Genomic DNA, 24,390 nt, shown 5'->3' with positions numbered 1-24,390 from the left:
GCCTTCATGTCACAAAACATGACGAGCATGGCTGTGAATTTGAACTTTTTTGGTTCTTGGTGATGAAGGGGTTTCCAGTGACTGTGGTTTGGTTTCAGGATCATACTGCAAGATCCAGGTTTCCTCACAAGTCATGACTTTATGAAAAAGGTTCCGGGTCCACATCAATTTGCTGCAGAATGTCAGTGCAAATTTCCTCTTTTTGCTCTGGTGTGAAATTTTACTATTGATGTTGCGCTCAACTTTTATATGTCTTATGATTTTATCACATGAAGGGGAAACACAGCGGCATTAAACGGTGACTGACAACAAACTAAACACAGAGAGTGCCGGCGTTTGTCTTGCATGTTTGGAGTTTACACATTCATGACAAGATCAGAATCAGAAATCTCCTTATTTCATACACAGATCTCATACAGGAGCTTTGTGTGAAATTGTTGTTTGGGGGATTCTCTAACCCAGTCATTTGGTCATTACAATTGGGTCCTCGTCGGTGTTGGCCGGATCTTTACATTTCTCCATTTTGAGGAGTTTTGCACATATCCCTATCCACACACTTATGTGTTCCTCTCCTAGCTTTGGGTTTCAGGCTAATTAGTTTAGTTGTAGGGGGACGGGCTTTTTGAAGGGGGAGGGCTTAGAGGACATTTGTATTGTGCTCACATGTGTGCCATTTGGTGAATTGCAATGCCAATCATTCTCCAAACACATTACAATCTTGTCTTTATATTCTCATGTGGGATGAGCTGAGATCTCTATCAATGTTTAAACCCAAACTAAATTACAGATCCTCATTGCTATCTATGCAGAGGGGGAGATGTTTGTAGCACAAATTGTGAGGTTAGAGTGACAACGTAGCTTCAGTAAACATAACATACGGGTGAGTGTTGCCACTCTTAAGACAGGAAGTGTGTTACCCTTCGAGAGAAACTAAAACTTTGGAGAATATAAAACGAATGCAGCCTCCACATCTAAGGCCTGGGAAGCTGCAATATATTTCATTTTGTTTTGTAGTTTACACATACTTTGGTAGCCATTCACACACATAGCAGTACATTTGGTGTTTTTAAGCATTATACATCCGTTTTTCTTTCTTTTTTTTAAGACAGCCAAAGTACTGCATTTATTATTACTTTTATCTATATTTTAAACCATAACAATAAAACTTGAACAATGGTTTCCGCCTAGTTGAATTTTGCCCATAACAAAAATGTCTTCCAAATACTTCCGTTTTTTAATAGTCTCCTGCGCTTGCTTAGGCCCGCCTCTTCCTTTTGACGCGGGGGCTGCTGGGAGTTGTTGAGTGCTGCGCGCAGCGGACACGTGCTTAGTCTTTGCACGCTGTGAGATCGGAGCGGACACGCAGACATGAGGCCGGGTGAGAGCGCGGGCTATAGGGGCAGGGGAGCCGGCCATGGGGATAGGAGAGGCCCAGGATGTGAGGCCTGCGAAGAGAGGAAGGGGCCACGCCGCTTTATGCTTCCCTCCAGCCGCTCCAGAGTTCTGGGGGCCCCTCGGGGCTTTGCAGTCCGGGCCCCGGGATCTGTAGCTCGGCCCGCACATTCTGATGCCTCCTTATATTTACTTTTTACTCTTCTTTTCCTGAAGTTATGGAAACCCCTGGGCCATGTGAATGGGGTCACAGGGGATCCCTATTTTTTAGATCTCCTCAATGGAAGAAGCTGAATATCATGCATGATCCCTATTCTCAGATGTGCCTGGGGTGATCCTTGTTCCCTAGACCTATGGAAGGGGGTTTGATCCTTTCCCCAGGTACTTTCAGGGTGATCCCTATTCCCCAGATATAAGAAGGGGGTGAGAATGCCCTGGATGATCCCTTTTGCCTAGAGTAGGGGGTGCAATCGCCTGGGGTGATCCTTTCCCTAGGTATATTCAGGGTGATCCCTATTCCCCAGGTCAGAGGGTGATCTTCCAGGGTGATCCCTATTCCCCAGATATGGGGAGGGGGTATGATCGCTCTTGGTGACCCCTTTCTTCTAGACCTAGGAAAGTGAGGGATGCAATGGCTCTGGGTGATCCTTTCGCCAGGTATAGGGCGCTGGGCGATCACTCAGGGTGATCTCTATTCCCCAGGTTTGGCTATGAGGGTCCTGCAAGATCCCTATACCGCGATCTTGTTGGGGGGTTTATAGCATTCTCAAGGCTCCTCTGGTGCCCATTAGTTTGGGGCGTCCATGGCTTGTTCTGTTAATGCAGAGCAGCTGCTGGGAAAGTTGTGTAGCCAGACATGGCATGCCTAGGCAATCTATGGCCTCTATGCCTGCAAATTTTAATGCACAGGTTCGCTGCCAATTAGCATTGACGCCAGTGATCATGTGACTTTGCATCATCCAGCCTTTGGGTGCCGTCTCCCTTGACTCTACAAAGCTTCATCAGCTGTGCTAGATGTTGACCAGACTTTTTTTCTCTTGTAATTCAGGATTCAGTCCAAGAGGTGGCGGCAGAGGTTTCGGTGACCGCGGAGGTCGAGGCGGTTTCGGTGGCCGAGGCGGTTTTGGAGAACGCGGTGGCCGGGGCGGTTTTGGAGACCGCGGTGGCCGAGGTGGTTTTGGAGGTTTTGGAGGACGTGGCAGAGGAGGTGATCGTGGAGGAGGATTTCGAGGTAAGGCCATAGCAAATTGTTTAAATGGGACAAAAACTTTATCACCATCAAAAAAATAATGTGATTTAAGGGAAGCCAAACAACCCCTTGTTAGAGGTCTGAAAAGTCCTCATTGGTTGGTGGTGATGGGGGAGGGGTTAGAGGTCTGAAAAGTCCTCATTGGTTGGTGGTGATGGGGGAGGGGTAAATATTACACTTTGCATGCTACTGTTTATGGGCCGTCTTATGCTGGGCTTGCACATTATGGGCAATGGCACTTTTGGTGCAAAGTGCGCCAGTCTACCCATAGTCATGGTGATGCTGTGCTTCGTTACGCTCTGATTACATGTCATGGTTTTAATCCAGGTGGCTTCAAATCTCCTGGAAGAGGTGGACCTCGCGGAAGAGGAGGCCGTGGTGGCGGAAGAGGAGGATTCGGAGCAGGAAAGAAAGTGGTGGTGGAACCACACAGACATGAAGGTAAATGTCCACCATCTGAAGGCCTTCCAATGACGCCATGGGTGGTGATGGCTCAAATCACGTTGGCCACCAATGACCCCTCGTTTTGTGTTTCAGGAGTGTTCATCTGCCGAGGAAAGGAGGACGCTCTGGTGACAAAGAATCTGGTTCCTGGTGAATCTGTCTATGGGGAGAAGAGGATATCAGTTGAGGTTTGTAGAACCAGTCATGGCCACCACAATCCTCCTTGGGAACATTGGGGGCAATCTTCATATCCAATATCTTGACCACAGTCATGGCCACCTCCTTGGGAACATTGGGGGCATTGACCAAATAGTGGTTAGAGTTCCACTCTTAAGTGTAATCTTCAAAGAATAGACCATTGTTTGGGGGTGTCCCTGACCTTTTTTAGGTACTTATGGCCCTCAGCTGCATAATTTTGGGCCTTTTATTAATGGAAAGGTTGATTCAACAATTGGTTAATTTCTGATCTTATTTACCTGCAGGATGGAGAAGTGAAGATTGAGTACAGAGCCTGGAATCCATTCAGATCGAAGCTGGCGGCCGCCATCTTGGGTGGCGTGGATCAGATCCACATAAAGCCCGGTTCTAAAGTCCTCTATCTGGGAGCTGCTTCTGGGACAACGGTATCCCATGTTTCTGACCTGGTGGGCCCAGTAAGTATTGGGATTGTTCTGCTTTAGATGTTCCAGTTCAAAATGGCTGCTCTCTTGCTCACTGCTTGTTGTTTTGCTTGACAGGAAGGCTTGGTGTACGCTGTGGAGTTCTCCCACCGGTCTGGCCGCGATCTTATCAACGTAGCTAAGAAGCGCACAAACATCATCCCCATTATTGAGGACGCCAGACACCCCCATAAATACCGCATGTTGATAGGTAAGCCCCCTTCCCCTATACTCCTCTTTATATGTCTATCCTTTATCCTGTTAGCACTTTGCCTTTCACTGTGACTGAGTCTCAAACCTTTATCAATTTAGGAATGGTTGACGTTGTCTTTGCCGATGTTGCTCAGCCCGATCAGACCAGAATTGTTGCCTTAAACGCCCACAATTTCCTGAAGAATGGCGGCCATTTTGTAATATCTATAAAGGTAGGTCCAAAAATGATCTCCATGTGGTCTTTTCCAAGACTGTCTCATAGGTGAGCTTCACCATTGAGCAGAGAGCCACAGCTGATATTCAGATCCAAGTAGGAAAGGGCGTGCTTGTGGCCCAAAAGCCACCAGTTTTGTGAAAAGTACCGATCTATAAAAAAACAATAAAGGACCAATCGGGATTTATCTGGCTTATTAAAGTACCTCTGCTCATACTAAGGGATGGCTTCACGGTGGGTGGTTGGTCCAAACTTCAGTCAAGTGCTGAATACTTTTGTTCATTATGTCTGGATCTCAGCTGCCCTGGCACATGCTGGTGTCCCTCCAGCAGGCCGCCATATTGGCGGTACAGCATGTTGACATAGGAGCCACCTGGGCTGGGTAACAAAGTATCCAATATCCCTTGAAGTTGGATGTGCACACCCTTCTTGAGGCTTATACAACCGAGGGCAGCTTAGATCAGATTCATCATCTACTGGAGATGGAAGCATTCAGCACTCACATTTACTGAAGGAGGGCCATGCGTCCTGGAGAGCATTCTCCGCACTCAGATTGTCCAATGATTGGTCTGTAATCGCCTTTTACTTTTGGTCACCAATTTATTAATCCTCCATATTTCTCCTCCAGGCAAACTGCATTGACTCAACGGCGGCTCCCGAGGCCGTCTTTGCATCAGAAGTCAAGAAGATGCAACAGGAGAATATGAAGCCCCAGGAGCAGCTGACCCTGGAGCCATATGAGAGGGACCACGCGGTTGTAGTTGGCGTGTACAGGTGAGTGTGACGGAATAAAGCCGACCTTGTATAAGCCTGGATTGACCCCCGCAGGATGATGATAGTCATGGGTTGGTGGCCTGAGAAGTTTGGAGATCTAGAAAACTTAGATCTGGATAGTTGGTGCACCTAAATATGATAGGCGACCATGTTCAGCATGGTGATCTTGCAAACCAGAGTAGGGTTGTGTTTAAAGAAGCAGATGTTAGGTTTAAGGGGGTGAGCTAGGGACAGAATTTGTGGGCACCGGACCACCACATACCTAAGCTTATTGGACATCCCATTCCATAACCATTATTATGAATTGGCCTCCACACATTTGGGAAGGCTTTGCAGCATCTGAGATTTTGTCCATTTGTGGTCAAGATATTGGCCAAAGACTTGGATTTCTATTGGTTTTCCAGTTTATCCCAAAGGTCTTCAGCGGGGTTGTAGTTGGGGTTCTGCAGGGCACTCATCCGATCTTTCTCCATGCCAAGCTGGTTGGTCCAGGTCTGTGTCCCATAGACAGGTCTTCTCCATAACCATACTGGAACAGATCCTTCACCAGACCAGAAGGTTGTAGGACCCTGTACTTTAGGGACTCCTGAACCTGGAGAGATGACATGACATTGGTCTTGTGTTTCATTGTGTGCGATCTGTGGTCTGAAATCCATGCAAAGGGTCAGCATTGTAAGGTCCTCTTCACCCCTATTTCAGCTCTGTACCATATAAAGCTCTAATTCCCTTTTCTCCATTTCAGACCTCCACCAAAACAGAAGAAATGATCTGGCTCTTCAGAAACCCTTTAAGACTTTATTTTTTATATGTATACCGACTTACGTTCACATTGATGGGCGCGAGTCCCCAGAATTCCCACCTGAGCTCGGCAGAGCCGCCAACAGCATGTGCGAGGAGCGCGCCAATCTCCGTTTAATAGAGCATTGACAAGAAGCCTGCGATTGTAGGATGAGAACCGCTTCCGTAAAGGGTGCAGTAATCATAGCAGCCAATCAAAATCCAATGTTGGGAGCAGTCCAGTAACAGCTTAATTCTGATTGGCTGCTATCGGTTGTAACACTTCGAAACTTGTATTTTTTTCTTTCTTTCTTTTTTTTCCTCTTCATAGCTGTTGATACAGCAGATAATAAAATGATACGGCCGGGTGATTTGCAATTATCAAATTATAACACCGTATTCTCCCCAGAAATTGATTTGAGCTGGGTGAGAAGATGATGTAGGTGGGTGGCACCCCTATAAGGTGACCCAACAGCTGGGTGGTCACTGAAAAGTACTGGGTGGTGCACCCACCAACAAGGTGCCGGGGAGAACACTGTAAAATATGATCCCTTTGTTTTGGAAATTGCGGCAGAAATAAGAATTAATAAAGGATTTGTCCACCTTTGTATAAGTTGATATGGGTACACCTCTTTTATTTGATTTCTGTTCCATTGTTGTACTTTGCCGTATCATAGAAATAAGTTAGCCAGCCAGGTGCTAAATGATAGCTGCCCAATCACAGTGAGGGGCTTGTGGTCTCTCTGCCATGATTGGTCAATCTGAGAGAAGGAAACTGCCTGTAGGGGATTCCTCTCTTACCATACCAGAAGACAACTTATACAAGAAAGTGGACAAACCCTTTAAGGGAAGTTTTCCTTTAATGTCAATTCCTTATTAAACAGTCATTGGCTGCAGAATTAAATTCCCATTTATGTTGTTCACCTCTAGAAGGGTATTTCTTTGTCAGAATGATTTCAAGCTGATTTTGTTTTTTGTTTTCTTCTATTGTATATTTTTATATGATGTGTGATAAAGCTGGAACATGATGGGTTATGGAAGTAAACAGTTTTATTACAGAAACGGAGTCAATGGTTTTGTTATTTGGGGAAGCATAATACTGGCTGGGGAGAACATTTTATAAGTGAGAAAATTCCATATACCCTGCCTTGTTCAGATTCAAAAACTCCTAATATAACTTTCTATGAAGTTCAATTATTATGAAAGAACCTGCGTGATTAAGCAAACCTGGAATGGATCTGGTCCGGAGTTGATGCGCTGCCCTAGTCAGGTACTGACGGGTCAGGATTGCATCACAGCCATGCACAGCAACACGTTTTCATGTAATGCCAACTCGTCAATATCAGTTGCAGTAATTTGCATTGTGCATGTTAGCTGTGTATGGAGCCTAAAGGTAATGATTGTTAATGGTACAGAGAAAGTAGAATTCAGTCTTAATACTAAATCAAAATAGCGCCGCCCTTTACATGCTTTGCAGTAAAGGACGGCACCATCTTGCTTTTTCTATGTTGGTGGTTCTCAAACTTTTTAACATGGGGGGAATCCTTGAAATAACTTTCAGGTCTTCGGGGAACCCCTTCTATAGTTACTATATACACAGCTCACAGTATATTAGTGTGGTGGTCAGTGAGAAGAATTTCTCTTACATTGCTGGACATTGGGAAGAATGTCACCCTTACAGATAGCCAAAAAGATCATTGGTGTCACTTAGTCTGACCACAAACTGCTCAAGGAACCCCCAGCAACCTCTGGAGGAACCCTTGTTGAGAAACACTGATCTGTGCACTTGTTGTAGTTGCCCAATTTTTTGTATCGCCTAAAAATGTGGTATCCCTGGGGTCTAAAAATTATAAGATTATATGGGGTCCCATTATAAAGTCGTAAATCTGACATTCCCTGGTGGAGAGTCAATTACTGCTATTGAAACACATGGACCTGGAAAATTCTCCAAAGGCAGTAAAGGTTCTCCCCTAGAGAATGTCAGATTCACTGCTTTATAAATAGACTCCTATGGGTCTCTTCCATGCTATTATTATTGCTGCCCATACAATGCAGTGTGAAGTCCTAGCACCTACTCCTTACCTGGTGGGTGTTGGGACAATGCACTGGTATTGTATCATCATAAATCTATCTAGATATATAATAAACTAAATATGGAATAGATACAAAAGTCATTTTGTAATTATTTATATTTACTTTAAAACAGTGAGATCCAGCATGCCCGCTCAGGGGCATTTTGTACATATTTGGAGTTTGGAAAACCCCCAGAGAAGTTGTCCTGCTTGTGTTATTGACTTGCTGATTTACTCAAAGGTCCAATTTTAGGGATCTTTTGCAATATCAGTTAGGGTGAGAAACTCCATGATGGTCGGTTACCATTTAAAACAAACATTGCAGCTTTCCTCATTGGAGCACAGGAAGTCCAACAGCTGAATAAACTCAACATATAATAAACTTCAGATAATTAATGTGACAATCCTATTCGGGGATTTATTATGCAAAGGTGGTGGAACCAACAGCCTTCAGCAAACAGAATTGGACGGGCTTTGGGCCAGGAAGCGATAGAACTATGGGGTGGATCTGTAAACTGGCTGATGTTTATGAATAGGATGGGCTGTGGTTTGCATACAGAAGGGAGGACAACTCTCCATTCTAAATGACCCCCATAGTCCTCCTTTCTGAAACTAAATTATATGCCTGCCCCAATCATTTATTGATTAAGAAACCATTAGGCCTTTTTTTTTAAAGCTCTTCACGACTGGAGAGGATACAGTTTCATCAGTGAAGCTGGGTGATCCAGCAAACCTTGAATGGATGCAAATTAGTTTTAAGAATCCATTCCAGTTTTGCTGAATCACCCAGCCTCACTGATGAGTGTATTCTCTCCAGCCTTGGAGATCTTTAATAAATCAGGGTCATAGTCCCAAAATGCAGCCACACATGAAATGCATAGTGACCAGGTGATTGCTATTTTCTGCAGGAACACTGCAACGCAGCCTACCCATAGCCTTTTAACAAAACGTTTAAAAGAGATGGGTCTGCTGAATTGCAGCCAGAGATGAGCACATAGAAGCCCCTAGGTCCCTTCAGCCTCCTTGTTGTGGCTCCCTTCGGCTGCCGCGGGGAGATCTCTGATGGGGGATCCCCTTCCTCCCAAGACACTGCGGAGGAGGGGGATTCCCTATCCGGTGTTCTAATGAAAAAAATCTACCAGTGAAATAAATCTACCACGGGGCGTGTACAAATGGGTGTGTACAGTGACATCCCCCTCCTTTGAACCCCAATTCCTCTGGAATGGGGAGATGTACAAAACCAAAAATGTAGGTGCAAGTGGGGGACACCTGTGACTAACACCCCCTAAAATGTAATTGTTAGGCTATCATCAGAACATAAAGAACTCTGCCCATCAAAAAAATCTACCCTGTTACGTTAGAAGCCTCCAGCTAATGTAACAGGATGATACGTTAGAAGCTGGAGGCTTCTAGGGGCATAGTTCAGTGTTTTAATTTATTTCAAAGTAGGCCTACACATGCACACTTGTTGTAACAGGTAAAATTAAAAAAATATTAAAACTTTTAAAAGTTTATAAACTGTGTTATATTTTGCGGCTCCAGACTATTTTTCTTTAGTGGAAGAGGAGGCAAAATGGCTTTTGATAGTAAAGGTTGCTGACCCCTGGGCTAGGAGGTTGGTTTTGCCACAAATTTGCATGTTACCCTTGCGGAATAAACACAACCTGAGTGCGTTGTATCATAGCCAAACGTGTGCAGAAAGACAATTATTGCCTGGTTCAGTCTTTAATGAAATCACATGTAGCTTTTGATTTTATTCAGCTAAAAACATTCAGGGCCCATCAAAGTGAAAGTTGCTGAGACAGTTTGTAAAGCAGCCGGAATAGGAAAACCATTCACCTGGTCTCTCTGCATAGGGGGTGGTGGTTTAAACCTCTCTAGAAAGACCACTGCTTCCTCACAGTGCCAAGGACCCTCATTTGCAGCATGCTGGAGGGGACAAACTTATCTACAGCTTTCTAAAGAGAATGAATTGTAAGACTTTGAGCCCATTTTGCTGAGATGCAACTGCACTATTCTTAGCTAATTTATTCAGAAAGTGATTTGAACCCTGAAACATATTTGTGTTTATTAAAGCATCGCTACAGCCACGTCTGATGGTAATGTCTGTGTTATATTAGGCTTTCCATTTTCTTTCTGTGCATCAATATGAAAAAAGGTCTTTTCGTAGTAGGGAGAACTCACCATGAGTGAATAAAAACAAGGGGAAATTTCCTAAACTGGACACCAAAATTGACTTTTATCTAAACTAAAAAACAGACAGGCTTTAGAATGACAGCTGTGATTTTTATGCTGATTGTATATTTTATCATTCCCGGCTTCCTTGTGATAATAGAGCACAACATTGAAACTTTGTTGCTTCTGATTTTGATACTGTCGGGTGCAATACTAATTTCGACCACCAGAGGGCAGAAGTCACAGGAGTTTGCAGCTGAGCAAATCCATTGTTCAATGACTGCTCCTGGGTTTTGTGAATTGTTTCTCAGTGTTGTTACTTGCTGTATTCCCAAACACATGAGTTTGTTAAACACATTGAGACAAAATAGGAGAAAGTGATGAGTGTGAATGGAGCTGACCTTACTTTCTATCATCCTGCTCTATGCTCAAGGGGTGACAGATGGGGAGTAGCACCTGTAAGATTTAGGAGGAAGGTAGCTAACCTTACACATATCCCCATGTTATATCTAATGAGCTCCAAGCTGCATTACAATGCAAAATAGTTTTAGGAGTATAAAGCGAATTGCTTAGTTGGTGTTAAAGTGTTTTTGCTCTAACAAGGTCTCTCCATCTATAGCAGGAAGGCCAACCAACCTGGCTCTTGCTTGGGGGTAACAAATGGAAAGTCAATAATAAATACTAATAAAAGGTTACAGCAATCTCCTAAACCTGCTTGCTCCTAACTACATAGGGGATTCACCTTTCACCATCCACCTATGTCCATCAAGATCTGTGTGAATCTTATTTCCCCATCAATGTTACAAGGAAAGGTAAGGTTACAGCAGTGAAAAGAGAGATTGTAAGCTCCTCGGGCAGGGTCCTCTCCTCCTCTTGTGTCCATCTGTATCTGTCTGGCATTTGCAACCTCTATCTATTGTACAGCGCTGCATAATATGTTGGCGCTATGAAAACACTGTTTAATAATAGTGTGGATTTTATAACTGTCCTCGGGGGTGAATCACTTGCAGGAAGGTGTAAACTGCACCTGGAGGAGACTGGAAGATTTTCCTGGAAAACAGGATGAATGCAGAGACAAGCTTTACCACCATAGGGGACGGAGATGTAATATCTGGTATGGAGGGCAGGAAGCAACAGCCATGTAACATTCAAGAATAGACTTTCTTAACCTGCTGGGACCCCTGATATAACTTTCAAGGAACCCCTACTATATTCGAAGATCACAGTATATTAGGGTGGTGGTCAGTGGGAAGAATTCCTCCAACATCGCCCTTACAGATAGCCAAAAAGATCATTGGGTGTCACAGCAATTTGCACCTCTCAGGTCAGACTATTTGCTCAAGGAACCCTGACTGAGAAAAACTGGACTAGTGAGCAGATGGAGAATCTCCTCCTCATATTCCAACATCTTCTTCCACATTTACTTACCGATTTCTTAGACACACATGAAAAGAGAACATTCTTCATTGCAAAAGTTAGCAATGGGGCTGGTAAATAATAGAGAGGGATGCAAAGTTTTGGATTTTTTGCTCAGACTGCTAAGAAAACCATGCAGTTAGGTTAACTGGCTTCCCCCAAATTGTCCATAGGCTGTAATGATGGTAGGGACATTAGATTGTGAGCTCTTCTGAGGGACAGCTAGTCACATGACTATGGACTTTGTATGACACTACATAATATGTTGGTGCTATATACTGTGTAAAAAACGATTTGACATCAGCAAAAAACAAACCCTGCAGGCTGGCCCAGCATAGCTTCCCTTACTACCAGCATGCTTCAGTTTTGGAGCAAGCCATACAAAGAGATAATGAAGTCCATTAGTGGACTGCAAGAAAAAGATGACAGAATTGTCTACCTTAGGGATATCCAAAAGCAGTTTAACTGAAGACGAATAGTAGGCCTATGAACGTCACATAAAAGGGGCAGTGCAGCTGCAGAGCTACCTACAGAATGTTATATCTAGAGCTGGCTTTAGGCGAGGTTCCCAGATGCACATTTAAGACAGTGTGATCACACAAGGCCCTTTATCAGACCGAGAGAGAGAGAGGGCGATAGATAGAAATATTCAAAGAATATTTGCAGACACTGAAGAGTAAGCTTGAGAAAAGGAAAAAATACCCATCATAGGGTCAGAAAATGGTGAATATGAACCATTCAGAAAAAGACAGCAACCTCTACTAATCCAAGGAATAAATAAGGACAGAACCCAACCTTGGTAAGGATAACTTTGGTTCCATCCCTTAACATTAAAGAAAAACAATCCTAATGTGGAGATGCCAATATAGCTTTTTATTCTCAAGCATTGAAGAATAACCAAGATGCTCCTGCCCCATCAAATCCAAAGATCTAAAGGGAAACTACAGAGTCTTCTCTGTCAACTAGCAGGTGGGGGATCTCTGTGCACACCTGAAAAGCACCTCACAGGGGACATTCAGCAGAACAGGGATCCAGAGAACCTCTTTGGAAAACACCAGCTCCTGGTTCTACGTTCCTCTTGATGCACACCACTGCCTGGCTTCTGAAACAAAAAGTTGCTGGCAAATATAATGCCCAGTGAAGAAACTTTAACAACTGTTTTTTTTTTTTTTGAGGCTGGGGTGTCAAAGTAGTTACAAAACGCTTGATAGGGAACGGCTAATATGGCGGTGACAGTCCGGTGTGAGATATGGAACTAAAGCGGGGACAAAGAGTGCAAAAGGTTAGATCAGTACAAACACTGCCTGCACTGAAATTCCTTAAAGACAAACTAAGCGCTACAGCTGTTCCCCTACTTAGGAAAGCGGGGGTACGGCTTAGTGTTGAGGATGTCCTTCCCGAGGGTTAGATAGATGTTGTATGCCGAAATTAGCGGCTAGACAGACTGGGAGTGGAGGGGGAGTCTATTTGGTCTAATAGGAATGATAAAATAGGCTACAGGAGGTAAGGGCTGATAATTGCTATAATAAGCCAGTCTATTTTGCCATTATATCCAAACATTCTATTGGTCAAGGATTTAATGGCATAGACCCATGACTTGACCTTTTCCAAGTGTTACCGACATTGCCATGGGTACAAAGAGCCCCTGTGGCCTGTGGGCTCTAAAAGACCAAAGCATAGAGACAGTAGGACGATTTTTAAAATGCGAACGCACTATATTATATCTTTGCAGAAGACTGCTACTTCTCATAAATAATCTCATCAGGGAGAGTGTGGAGGGACTCGAGTCAGAAATCGGGCAATATGGCCACTATGGTTGTAGACAAATCGGAATGTGTGGGAGAAGGCACTAAACATTTGCGGTTGGCATCAACACAGAATTGGGTTTATCACGCTATATCACCACGGCCTGTCAACAGATCAGGCAGGGGACTCGACTCCGAAGCAGACCCCATTAGGATAGTTTCGCTGGATTTGCGGTATATAAAACCGTCAACCGTCCTAGACTTGGGAATCAGAAGCAAGAACAGAACGCGAAGGATATTGTCTTGTCTAGTTGGGTGGAAAATGGCATTGATGGTCACACCAGATAGCTGCTACTGGAGACAAGCTCTCACTGAATTGTAGAATAATCTTGACTGAAGCAAAAAGGTATTGTGGAGAAAAAAATAAGCTAGTATTTTAAACAAAACTTTCATCCTTTTGAGTATATGATCAACAAAAAAAACTGAAGCGTGCTGATAGAATGCAGGGCTGGCCTGACGTTTCCTTGCCAGAATCAAATACTCTGAGTGGTAAGGTAGAACACCGAGTCCCTCAATGACTGACAAAGGGTGAAAATTAATTTCCTGTATTAAATCTTCACCATCATCCATTTTTTATTCTAGGGGATGGTAGTATCCACCATCTCAATTTCCCTAATTACTACTTCCTTGCACATCATTTGGTATAATCATTTTAGGCCTCTTGAATGTGGCCATCACCACCTCCAGCTTCTGCAAACTTTCTCAAACATGGCGGAACCCTTAAAATAACTTTCAGGTTTTCAGGGAACCCTTTCTATAATTACTTTATCCACAGCTCACAGCATAATATTGTACTGGTCAGTGGGTAACAATCCTTACATTGCTGGCTATTGGGTAGAATGCCACCCTTACAGATAGCCCAAAAGATCATTGGTGTCACTTCAGTCAGTCTGATCTGAGAGGTCCAAACCGCTCATTGCTAAAAGCAACCATTGGAAGAACTCTGGCTGAGAAACACTGGCTTAGGTAGTTAAATGACAATTCCTATCCAAAACTCATTTCTTTGTTTTTTTGGTTGTCATGAATTTTCAAAGGAGGAGCAGAGACACTGCAGCCAAGGTTGTGGGCCCTGCCAGTCCTGAATGAATGTGGTTTGGGTGGCACAAACCTTTAATAACAAATATTTAGCACAGTAGAACATAAGAAATGTCTGTTGATGAGTATCCTCTATGTAATGACAAAGTGTAATTTTGACCCAAGACCAATTCTTTCCTCAGTGCTTCAGTTGAATGTGTTTTGTTTAGTGGGTTCAGAATGGACCATGACCAACCTCTGGACAATAACAAAAATCATCATGAACATAACCTAAAATATACCACAGCCCATGAACATGAATAATCCTAAACACCAAAAGGAGTAGAAGAGATTTTCCAAGCATAACCACTTGGGTTCATTAATCACCTTTAGGAAAAGTGAGCAAATTGTATTTGGTTGCTCACTTCTCCATAAGATTAACAAAACAAAACCAAGCATGCATGAAAATAGTTTCTGAATGTGTTCTTATGTAGAAATCACCCTTTAGACCACAATGTCCATCACGTGTCATTTTGTATGGATTTAAATAGAAACGTTTTAATATGATTTTATTAAACTAAAATAAAAATTAAACTTTTACAAGACTACAAGTGGTATGTACCTAGAAAACCCCTTGTAATCTTTTTGGAGTTTGGGTTCAATCTCTGACTTAAAAGTCAAATTCTCTGACCCAAAACAAATTGGTAGAATACTTTTTTTCCCCGACCTGTAAACTTCACAAGGGCAGCCGCCAACTACTGCTGGTAAAGGGTTACCTTAGCAAACAAGCAATTTAGGATTTACAGAAATAAGTCCGTTTTTGCGGCCATTCCTGGGGCATCTCTCCAGCAGTTCTTTACTAGAAACATTGCACATGGGGTAAAAAAATAAATAAAAACACTTATTGTTGTCTGCCATCCTGGTCTGCACAAAATACATGCATACCTGGCTAAAGAAGTCAGGACGCACTTGCAAAGTTCGATTAACTGCTAAAATCTTGAAAGTTCGTACTGAAAACAAAACTCTTTGAAACATCAACCCCTTGGCTTGTCATCGGTTCCCTACTATAGATAGTATGTTGGTTTCTGCACAAGCTTCATTAAATTTCTTAGCAGTGAGAATTTATTCTGCATTAGCAGCAGGAAAGGTAAAAGTAAGTCCTGTCTTCTTTTACAGGTATTCTTTGGTTGAATGGTTTTTAAATAATGAATGTGCCTCTGCATATAGACAGGAAGGTAGGGGGTAGAAGCAGAGAGATGCAAACATCAGAAGCATAACCAAATATCACCTCTAGTGCAACCAGGGAAATTGAATGTGTGTGAATATATATATATATATATATATATATATATATATAAATAATCACACACACTCATCATGTGATGGGAAACAAAAATATTTAACATTTGCAAAATGCCTTTTTCCTTCATATAATAAAGGGCTAATAAGGTGTAAAAGTACAGTTTCATAAAAACAGATCCAGCACCAACCTTATACATTTGATTATATTGATATGCTATGATCTCGTCCTAATGCCCCCAAATCCAGCTGTAAGTTTCAGGTCCTGCAACAATTTAATTCCTGCACATTGCTTTGCAGCCAGCCAATTACAAGTTGAAGTTCAAGGGACTAACCAGCAGAAACATAACACAACAAAATGTACGAGGGCCCAAAATTTGCAGCTGGAAATAATGTAATAATGACTTTCACCTACTTTAGAGATCCTGCACAACCTGAGTTCACCTTTAAAAAGCAGCTCCATGGATCTGTATCTAGAAGGTAAAGGCCATGGCAGAGGGCACGTTTTCACACCCAGGTATTGTTGTACCCCTAACAAGCCATAACCTGCAGTTTCAGTGCCCACAGAGAATGGACTGTCTACCGATTTGGCACAATCTATTCTATGAGCACCAGAAGCCACCACAAGCGGGACATATTGGAAGGTGTTCTCCTCCTCTCAGGTCCAGGTAAGCAAAGGTTGCCCCCTTAAAGCAAATCTAAAGCCCAAATTGTTTTGGTCAGAGAATAGAATAGTTGAAGCCCCATTAAAATTTTTCTGTATTTCACCTTCCTTTTATTTCCTGCACTATAAAGCACAGCAAGAAGTGAGAGGAAATCTCCCCAAAATCACTGTCAATGGGAAGAGGCTTCTCTATTCCAATTCTAGGGACAAAAATTTTTTTTAATAATTTTGCTTTTTGTTTTGGTAATGCAGTGTTCAACCCAGAAATGTTTTTATGCCGGGTGGTAAGAAGCTGTAGGTGGGCGGCAGCCCGGTATTGTGATCCAACTCTTCAATAACCACCCGAAAACAGCCGGGTGGTTGCTGAAAAGTGGCGGGTGGTGCGGCCAGCTACAAAGGGGCCGGGAAGAACACCGGTAATGGTAGACCACAATAAACATGTCAGAGGTTGGCTTTAGATACATTCCAGGGCACATAAATATTCACCATTCACAGAATAGGAATTGTAGTCACCGTACCTTCATCATCATCACGGTAATTCTACCCCAACAAGAACAATTATGGAGCAGCATGTTCTATAGAAAAGATAACTTTATCATCCTTAAATTTTATGTTTAAACATACATTATATACAAGCTTCAATGAAGGTGTCCCCTTTACACAGTTCTCTTGACAAATCCTTGTTATTTTAGAGTGAACATCGTAAGTTTGAGAGAGAACTTCACAATAAGCCGTTCAAAATGTAGGTTTAGCAAAACAGCTGGCCGGGTAAGTCACTTTGATGTCACAAAACCCTCCTTCCCACCCCCGTTACATAATCTTACCGTTCAAAAAGCAAAATTTCGGCATTTCGGGAAAAAACGTTGCGAACCGCCAGCGACCGTTACGGCTCTGCATTTTGACAAAATGGTTAAAAGACCCCCCCCCCCCCCTCCCCCAGGTAGTATAATGACAAAAAGGTCCAGCATTGGAGTACTGCAAGAGATTTGAACACACACCACTAGAAGAAGTTTAGTTGCAAAGTGCAGAAGTCCAAAGAAGCCTTATTTATTAATCTCTTGTGCAGCACAAACCTGCTCTGTACTTAACAGTAGGGACTTGCGTCATATAACAGACATATCAGAAAGAAAAAAAAAAAAAATAAATAAAAAAAAAAAAAGAGGGCTAAGGAAACAACCAAAGATCTTTTCTTTCCACTAGGATTCAATATCATATAACTTTTTGTTTCTGTACTTTGATGGGAAACACAGAAATTTAAAGACTTTCATGGAAAAAAAAGAACAAAGTCCTTTATAATGGGTTTAACCGATTTTTTTTTTTTTACAATCCAAAAAGACCCTGTAAGATAAAACCGGCTGCGTGATTAATTGCTCTTCAGGCCAGTCCAGAGGTGGAAAGCACAATAGATATGCAAACACACACAAAAGCCTTAAAGCCTAGAAAATGTCACTCTGTTATACAGTTAAAATTGGAGGCTTTAAGAAAACTGCCTTTACTAGAATTAATGTACATTAACATGAATCAACTCCAATACAAAAGCAGAGAGAAAAAGAAAAAAAAAAAAAAAAAGCATACACCAGACGGTACACAAGATTCCTTTGAGGTCTGGCACAAGTGGTTTGGAAATGCCCATTAAGAAGATTTTATTCATAGTGAACACAAATAAAAAGGGTTAAAGTGTACCTGTTGCTTACAGAGGAAGGGACCGCAAACAATGGAATTTGTTACAGGGTTTGGGTCACGATTGACTTGGAAAACCCATTAACCCTCAGTGGGTCTATTATTATATCAATACAAGTTCACATTATTACTTTCAGAAAATATTTACAAGCACCCTCATCTTTTTTCATGCTTAGGACGGGATGGATACCGGGGGATCATAAAACCCTTAAATTGCATTAAAGACCTCTGGGAATTGCAAGTGGAGTTTTATAGCAGCTCATCTGCCAGGGAATGTCAGCTTGTTTTTTGCTCAGAATGGGCCTTGTGTAGTCAATGTGGGTCTCTACAGGATATTAGCAACAGGTACACTTAAACCTCAATGTCACAGGTTGTTTCCGAACAGGTAACTGCAAAACCAAATATCACTTTGACTCTACTGTGACTGTATTGCAACCAAATGAAGTCAGCTTTCATGGGACAGAAGGTCAGATGGACCCCTCCGGAGCTTTGCCCCGTCAGAGGCCGCAGTCACGGAAGAGGCCCAGTGCTCATTGGTCATCCAGTGAAGAATGCCCTCTGCAAATTGTCTCCACTCAAACACTAATATTTTAGCTTTGAATTGATGTCATGGAGATAAATCACCCAAGTGTTTCAAATTCAATTTTGTAGCAACAACACTGCCCACCTTTACCCTCCTCCCACAGTTTAACAGATGGCCGATTGTTCTTGCAGCTTTATATCTCCAAACATGTACACAAACTCCAGGACTGCAGGTCCGTAAAATGTAGATGGGTGACTGACACACTGGCACCTATCCATTGGTAAAATATTAGTCTTACGTGGACAAAGCTTTTAAAGTAGAACTAGGGCAAGGCTGTGGACACATTGACATAAATGTACATAGGTTTTAAAGCAACCCTGCACTACCCTCTGTAGGCAGAAGCACTATGGAGTTAATCAGTCCCAAAACTCACAGCAGTCAGGTCTGAAATCTGTTTTCTCCTGCTGAGCACCCGTTACCTATTTAAAGGGTTACAGGATTACTGAAATCAAACTTCTGAAATAAAAGTATCTGCTGCATGTTTCCAGAATGAATTACTCTACAATGCCTGCACCTAGAGGGCATGAATTTATTGTTTTAAAGTAAAATTACAGGTAATGTCAATAATTGAATAGCCCCAGCCTAGCTGCTGTTCTACTTTAAGTAAATCTTACCATCAGAGATGGAATCAAAGATTTGTACATTTACAAACACATTTCTAGGTTACCAAAAAGCAATTCAATTTTTACGACTATACAGCTGGGGTAGCATGTTGCCGTCACAGATGCTCTCGAGAGTGTTTGGCGACACAATCAGACTGACCGCTCAATACATAGCTGGCTAGTCCTTTATTTTTTAGGATCCTCCAAATCACCCACAATACTTGAAACAAACATGAATGTGAAAGGCCTTGGAGTCCAACAGCAACTACACATGATTCAGAATTGTAAGCCCAAATAAACACGCAAGAACATAAAAAAGGAAACATTTAAAAAGACAATCATTTTACATGTCTGAGTTTTCTTTTTTTTTCCTCTTTAAAAGTGAAACCTCAATACCATCTTTGGTACAATAAATTAAAAAAGAAAAGAAAAAAAAAAGGAAAAAAAAAAACAGTACTTTACTATCCACATAGAGATATGAAAAGGACAGTTTAATCTTTACATTTTGCTTTTTTTTTTTTTGAAAACTTTAAAAAAAAATGAAAATAAGGAAATTAAAAAACCCTACTGTTACAGCACATAGCACTGTAAAGTTTTAATACTGAAGCAAGGGCTTAGAAATTTTACAACCCCAAAGGAAAGAAGCGGCAATGTAAGACAGGGGAAGGAAAATAAATTTGTAGTGTAAAAAAAAAAAAAAAAACTTAACTGAAAAGATGGAAGGATAAGAAAAAAAAGGGGGGGAGGGGGCCTAGAAAAATGAACTTGGGTATGGATCAGTTAAAATTAAAATAAAAAATGCTCCTAAAATTCCTTCCTGATACAGCTAAAACCGACTGAGTACGAAGTTATAAATAAAAGACATGGGAACCTTTAGTTTAGTTTTTTTTTTTCTTTTTAGAAAGCAAACTGTTAAAAGAGTTTTAGCAGCAATTCCAGTTGAGAGAGTGGAGTTAGCAGCCAAGATAATTCCAGTGAAGTGCGTAATTTGCACCCTAGCAAAAAGTTGGTATAAATCTGGGAGAGAAGGGGGAGGGGCCTGGATGGGGAGGGGCCGAACACAGGAGATCTGAATGAATGGTAAAGATGGCAGCGTAGGGCAAGTGGCACAGACAGTGTTTTGCAGAGTGATGTTTTGGCCTGTAAACGAGTTCACTGACGTGCAAAGAAAGTCTGGATTCGTCCTGCTTCTTTCTGAAGGAGGAAAAGTTGGTGATAGAAATGGAAGCATTGGAAATGTCTTGAAGTCTTTGCACAGGTTAAACTTCTACCAGTGTGTCAAAAATAAAATAAAATAAAAACAAAACTAAAAAAAAAAAAAGAAAAAGAAAAAAAACAAACAAAAAAAAAAAGAACAAAAACAAAAAAAAACAGAGCAGTCCAATTTGAAGTCTGTTAAAACTGCTTCTCATGGGTCAACACACACTTCACACTCCCCTCGTAGTGATTTTTATTTTTTAATAAATAAACAATTCACATTAACAGCTACACCTTGACAACTTTTTTTTTTTGATGGTTGTGATAAAAGCCAGCTCACCCTTTTTTTTTTTCCACAACCCCACCCTGCAGCCTGTCAAGCCCTCCTCTGAATTCAGTATTTCGTTTGTATTTTTTTTGTTGTTTTTTTTTTTTGTTTGTTTTTTTTCTATTATTGGTATGGCTTTAATTTTACATGAAAGAAACATCAAGAGCTTGCTGCTGTACTCTGAGGGACACAAACGCCTAACATCGCACTTTCTTCGCTTTCCGTCCTGTTTCGGATATGAGGTGGTCCGACCATGCTGGATGTGTTGCTAGAGTAGGGATAATTCAGAGGCACGCTGGAGTCGTTATGCCCACTGACTGTTCTAGTCCGAAAAGCAGAAACCCCTAAGTGTAAGTTTGAGGAGCCAAAAGGACTGCAGTCTAAGCTAGGGTGGTGTGGGTGCAATGAAGAGGAAGACTGGGGGTGTCTGTGTCCCAAGCTGAGCTCCATGGATTCGGGGATTTGCGGAGAGGAGGAGGTGATGAGCTGCCGGTGGTAGTGGGGCCGGTTGACGTGATGGTACAGCGGGTGAGGGTGATGCGGTTCGCTTCCGTGAAAATGCTGCGGCTGACTGGGAGTGGGCTTGTGAGGTAAGATCTGAGGGTACGAGTCGCTGTTGGTGATGGGGACATCTCCACCTGCCCACAGTCTTATCTGCTGTTGTGAGTGAGTCTGTTGAAAACAGAGAAAGCGAAAACGGTGGATCAGCAAGTGTAATCACAGACGACACCTTAAATTAACGATCAATCGTTTCTACCAGAAACATCATCATTTTCAATGTTCTTTAAAGCGGAACTAAACTTTAATAACAAAAAAAAAAAACACAGAAAAATTGTGAACAGGCAGGTTTATTACTGCAAAAGAAACCGGTAGTTTTCCTTCTGCAATAAAAATAAATTAAACTGGCAGTTCTTAATCTTTCCTTCAATGTACACTGAGCTGCGGGGAAAAAAAACATTTTATCTTTTAAAGATAACTCACTAAAGCTTCCCTATAATGACAAAAACAGACTTAATTCCAAAAAATAACCTTCTGTAGAGAAACTATTTTTACAGTGTCATTTTAAAACTAAGGATATCTCCAGCAGGGCATGCTATGTGCATGCAGGCCAATAGTGAGGTGCAGGAGAGGCAGAACCAAGCACCTCCAATAGAGGAACTTGTAAATGGTCAATATTCTATGAGCACACAACACCAAAACATTAAAAAAAACAGCAAAAAATATGCCTAAACTCTTATCAAAACAATTCTTACAGTAAAAATAAACAATTTACCTGTGGACTCTGCATTTCATAATCTGTGTGGGCAACTGCACTATTATAATATCGGTTGCTGTACCGGTAATTGCGATTATCATTAGAAGAGCCACTGGATCCTCCTGCAAGTAAAGCAGAATATGTATTAGAATCAGACAAAGCATTTAAGAGACATATTATAAACCCTTTTTATTAGGCCTATGAAATGAAACCCAAGAGTCCAGAGCTCAAATCCATGTCTTAAGAGTCAAGATTTAGAACCCAGCATGGTATCCAAACCTTTAGGGCCCAAGTTCTACTAGGATGTTACTTTGGAACGTTTTACTGCACAAAACACATAATTGATGTTGGAATCTCACAACCAATCAGTAGAGTGGAATTACCCATAGTAACCGACAACATTACTGCTTCCAGACCAACCATAACATGGTGACTCCCTATGGGTGACTACTTTATCATATTTCTAGTTTCCTCAGCAGTATTGATGGTCATTCTGTTTGAGCCATGGACTGATTTTTACACTATTAATCTGGTGAAGTACGAGTACCACAAAGGACACAGGAAAGTAGGAATGAATGACGCATGGCCTCCCACACACGATTGGGGATTACACACAAAGTAAACATCTAATGAGGATGCTTTCTAGTGAAACAGGAAATAAAAGGAAGTGACTATTAACACATTGTATTGTGCTGTTGCAGGAAGCAGAAAAAAAATCAGCAGCACTGACTAAGGAAATTGATTTTTTTTTTTTTTTTTATCAAAGTAAACCTGTGCCTTTTGTGTGGCAAAACTACGGGCTCTGACTTCATATTTTTGTTTTCCCAAGTGACAAGAGGAAATCGAAGCTGCAGGTCACCAAACAACTTTGGACACAGACGATGCCTCCCTTTTAATAATTTATGTGCTCTAAGAATTATTTTAGTACTTAAAGCTAGTGCTAATGACTGAAGAATGCCAGTGGTGGGGAGCTACATTTATAGGTTGAAATCAGAAATCGGCTACAAATCGCTGGAAAATAGCAGGCATTTGTAACTGCTAAACAGATTCAAGAATTTAGTAAACAATAATATGGGATGAGAAGGCCAAACTCCAGGCACAAAATCCCTTATTGAAATCTATTCCTCAGTGGCCACCAAAAGCATTTGCAAATGTAGATACTTTGTAAATTAGCAAATATCAATTTGCAAAATGTGCAGTGACACAAGTTGTGCTGTATATAGCCCATGCACAGAGGGGAGCTGTGGAAGGGACCCCTCATGTTCACAGGATGTTTGTAGAATACAATAGGAGGAAGCAGATATAAGACAGATCGTCCTGCATAAGGAGAAACTGCAGCTGTCAGTGGTCTTTATTTTTTTTTTTAAAAGGTCTTTGTACAAAGGAAAGATTCACACTGGATTACTGCACGGCTCTGGAGAAATTACACAAAGCACACAAACATACTATAATTGCTGTGTGTATCATGAATGGTCAAGGTCTGACTCTAAGCTATTCAGCTATCCAGCCTACCTGGGCTGAAGCATTACAGGAAGCGGTCAAGCTACAAGATAAACACTAAACTTCTTTTGTTTTCAGGTGCAATTCTCACTCGGCAGTGTCATTTGCAAGCCTCCCCCCCCCCTTCACATAACCATATATTTGTGATCACAGAAAGTAAATAAAGAATACAAAATATTTGTTGAGATGTCAATGTCAAGTTGTAAAATCTCACAGCCCGAGCTGTCCTGGGAGGGTATTTTTTAAGCTTTCTAGGAAATGGCAACAATCTCAAAATTACCTGTTACTTTAGGATGTTTTGTTCTTACCATAGCTGTCTATGTTTCTAATTTATCAACATGAGACCTCTTACCTGAGCTGGACACGGAACTGGTTGTACTGGTTGAGTGACTATGGTCCATTGCAGGGCTTGTAGAGTTACTGTTACTCGTGTTTGTCCCTTCATCTGTCGTTTTCTTGAAGAAATTGTGCTGGAGAGCATAGAAAGGGGTAATCCTAGTTTTGGGGTCGTAATCCAACATCCGTAGAATTAAATCTTTAAATTTGAGATAGTCGGATGGAGAATGTCCCTGTTCACCGGCCCGGCGTCCTCCAGGGCCACCAGTCTCCACACCCAGAACTTCATGAAGTCTCCGAGTCCCCGGTACTTTGTAGTCCTGAACAGATAGCATACAATGATTAAATGTCAGTGAAAGCTACACAAAGTTACAGAACAGTTTGTTGCCTTTCCTCCCCATTTCTTGTCTCTGTGACAGCAGGACTAGAAAACGAGGGGAGGCATCACAGGAAGTCACCTATAAAAACTGAATCCATTCTACGTTTTACTAGAAGAATTTTCACATAGTCGTTGCCCCCAGTTGTGAGGCCTCCCTTCACTCTCTCCACTAGACACTATACAAATCTTTAAGGGCTGTCATATTAAGTGTTAAATGTCAACAGGGTTCTAGTCAAGTACTGTTTTTGTTTTAAACGCTTACTCTGATTTCATTGCACATTAGGCTTCCCACTGATTTCATTGCACATTAGGCTTCCCACTATGTCCTTTAGAACCTGCAGCAAGCCAGATAAAGCCTGCCTT

The 24,390-nt window shown here is 41.8% G+C and overlaps 2 protein-coding genes across 4 annotated transcripts in view; one reads left to right on the top strand and one right to left on the bottom strand.

The window, feature by feature from the left end:
- Positions 1-1,247: 1,247 nt before the first annotated feature.
- Positions 1,248-6,784, top strand: FBL (fibrillarin). The gene is made up of 9 exons (XM_072425925.1): positions 1,248-1,378; positions 2,441-2,623; positions 2,969-3,082; positions 3,179-3,273; positions 3,568-3,738; positions 3,823-3,955; positions 4,057-4,169; positions 4,800-4,945; positions 5,688-6,784. The coding sequence occupies exons 1-9, from the start codon at positions 1,369-1,371 to the stop codon at positions 5,710-5,712; spliced, it is 990 nt and encodes a 329-aa protein (XP_072282026.1). The 5' UTR covers positions 1,248-1,368; the 3' UTR covers positions 5,713-6,784.
- A 12,417-nt stretch (positions 6,785-19,201) lies between these two features.
- Positions 19,202-24,390, bottom strand: part of LOC140341033 (dual specificity tyrosine-phosphorylation-regulated kinase 1B-like) — a 49,720-nt gene continuing 44,531 nt past the window's right edge. For all 3 annotated transcript variants that reach the window (XM_072426534.1, XM_072426533.1, XM_072426535.1), the window contains exons 9-11: positions 23,665-23,968; positions 21,831-21,934; positions 19,202-21,229 (exon numbers count right to left, since the gene is read on the bottom strand). In XM_072426534.1, coding sequence (XP_072282635.1) covers positions 20,717-21,229; positions 21,831-21,934; positions 23,665-23,968 — 921 coding nt within the window. In that variant the 3' untranslated portion in view covers positions 19,202-20,716. The remainder of the gene's footprint in view (positions 21,230-21,830; positions 21,935-23,664; positions 23,969-24,390) is intronic.

The sequence above is a fragment of the Pyxicephalus adspersus genome, chromosome 11 (assembly GCF_032062135.1).
Source record: "Pyxicephalus adspersus chromosome 11, UCB_Pads_2.0, whole genome shotgun sequence".
NCBI classification, from domain to species: Eukaryota; Metazoa; Chordata; class Amphibia; order Anura; family Pyxicephalidae; genus Pyxicephalus; species Pyxicephalus adspersus.
Note: the sequence above shows the minus strand (reverse complement) of the source record. Positions and strands in the feature narration are given on the sequence as shown.

What these genes read in the sequence shown, in the direction of transcription:
- FBL (XM_072425925.1), top strand. An exon ending in TTTCTGACCTGGTGGGCCCA is followed by an intron (nt 3,739 to 3,822) that starts GTAAGTATTGGG and finishes TTTGCTTGACAG; the next exon opens with GAAGGCTTGGTGTACGCTGT. An exon ending in TAAATACCGCATGTTGATAG is followed by an intron (nt 3,956 to 4,056) that starts GTAAGCCCCCTT and finishes TTATCAATTTAG; the next exon opens with GAATGGTTGACGTTGTCTTT.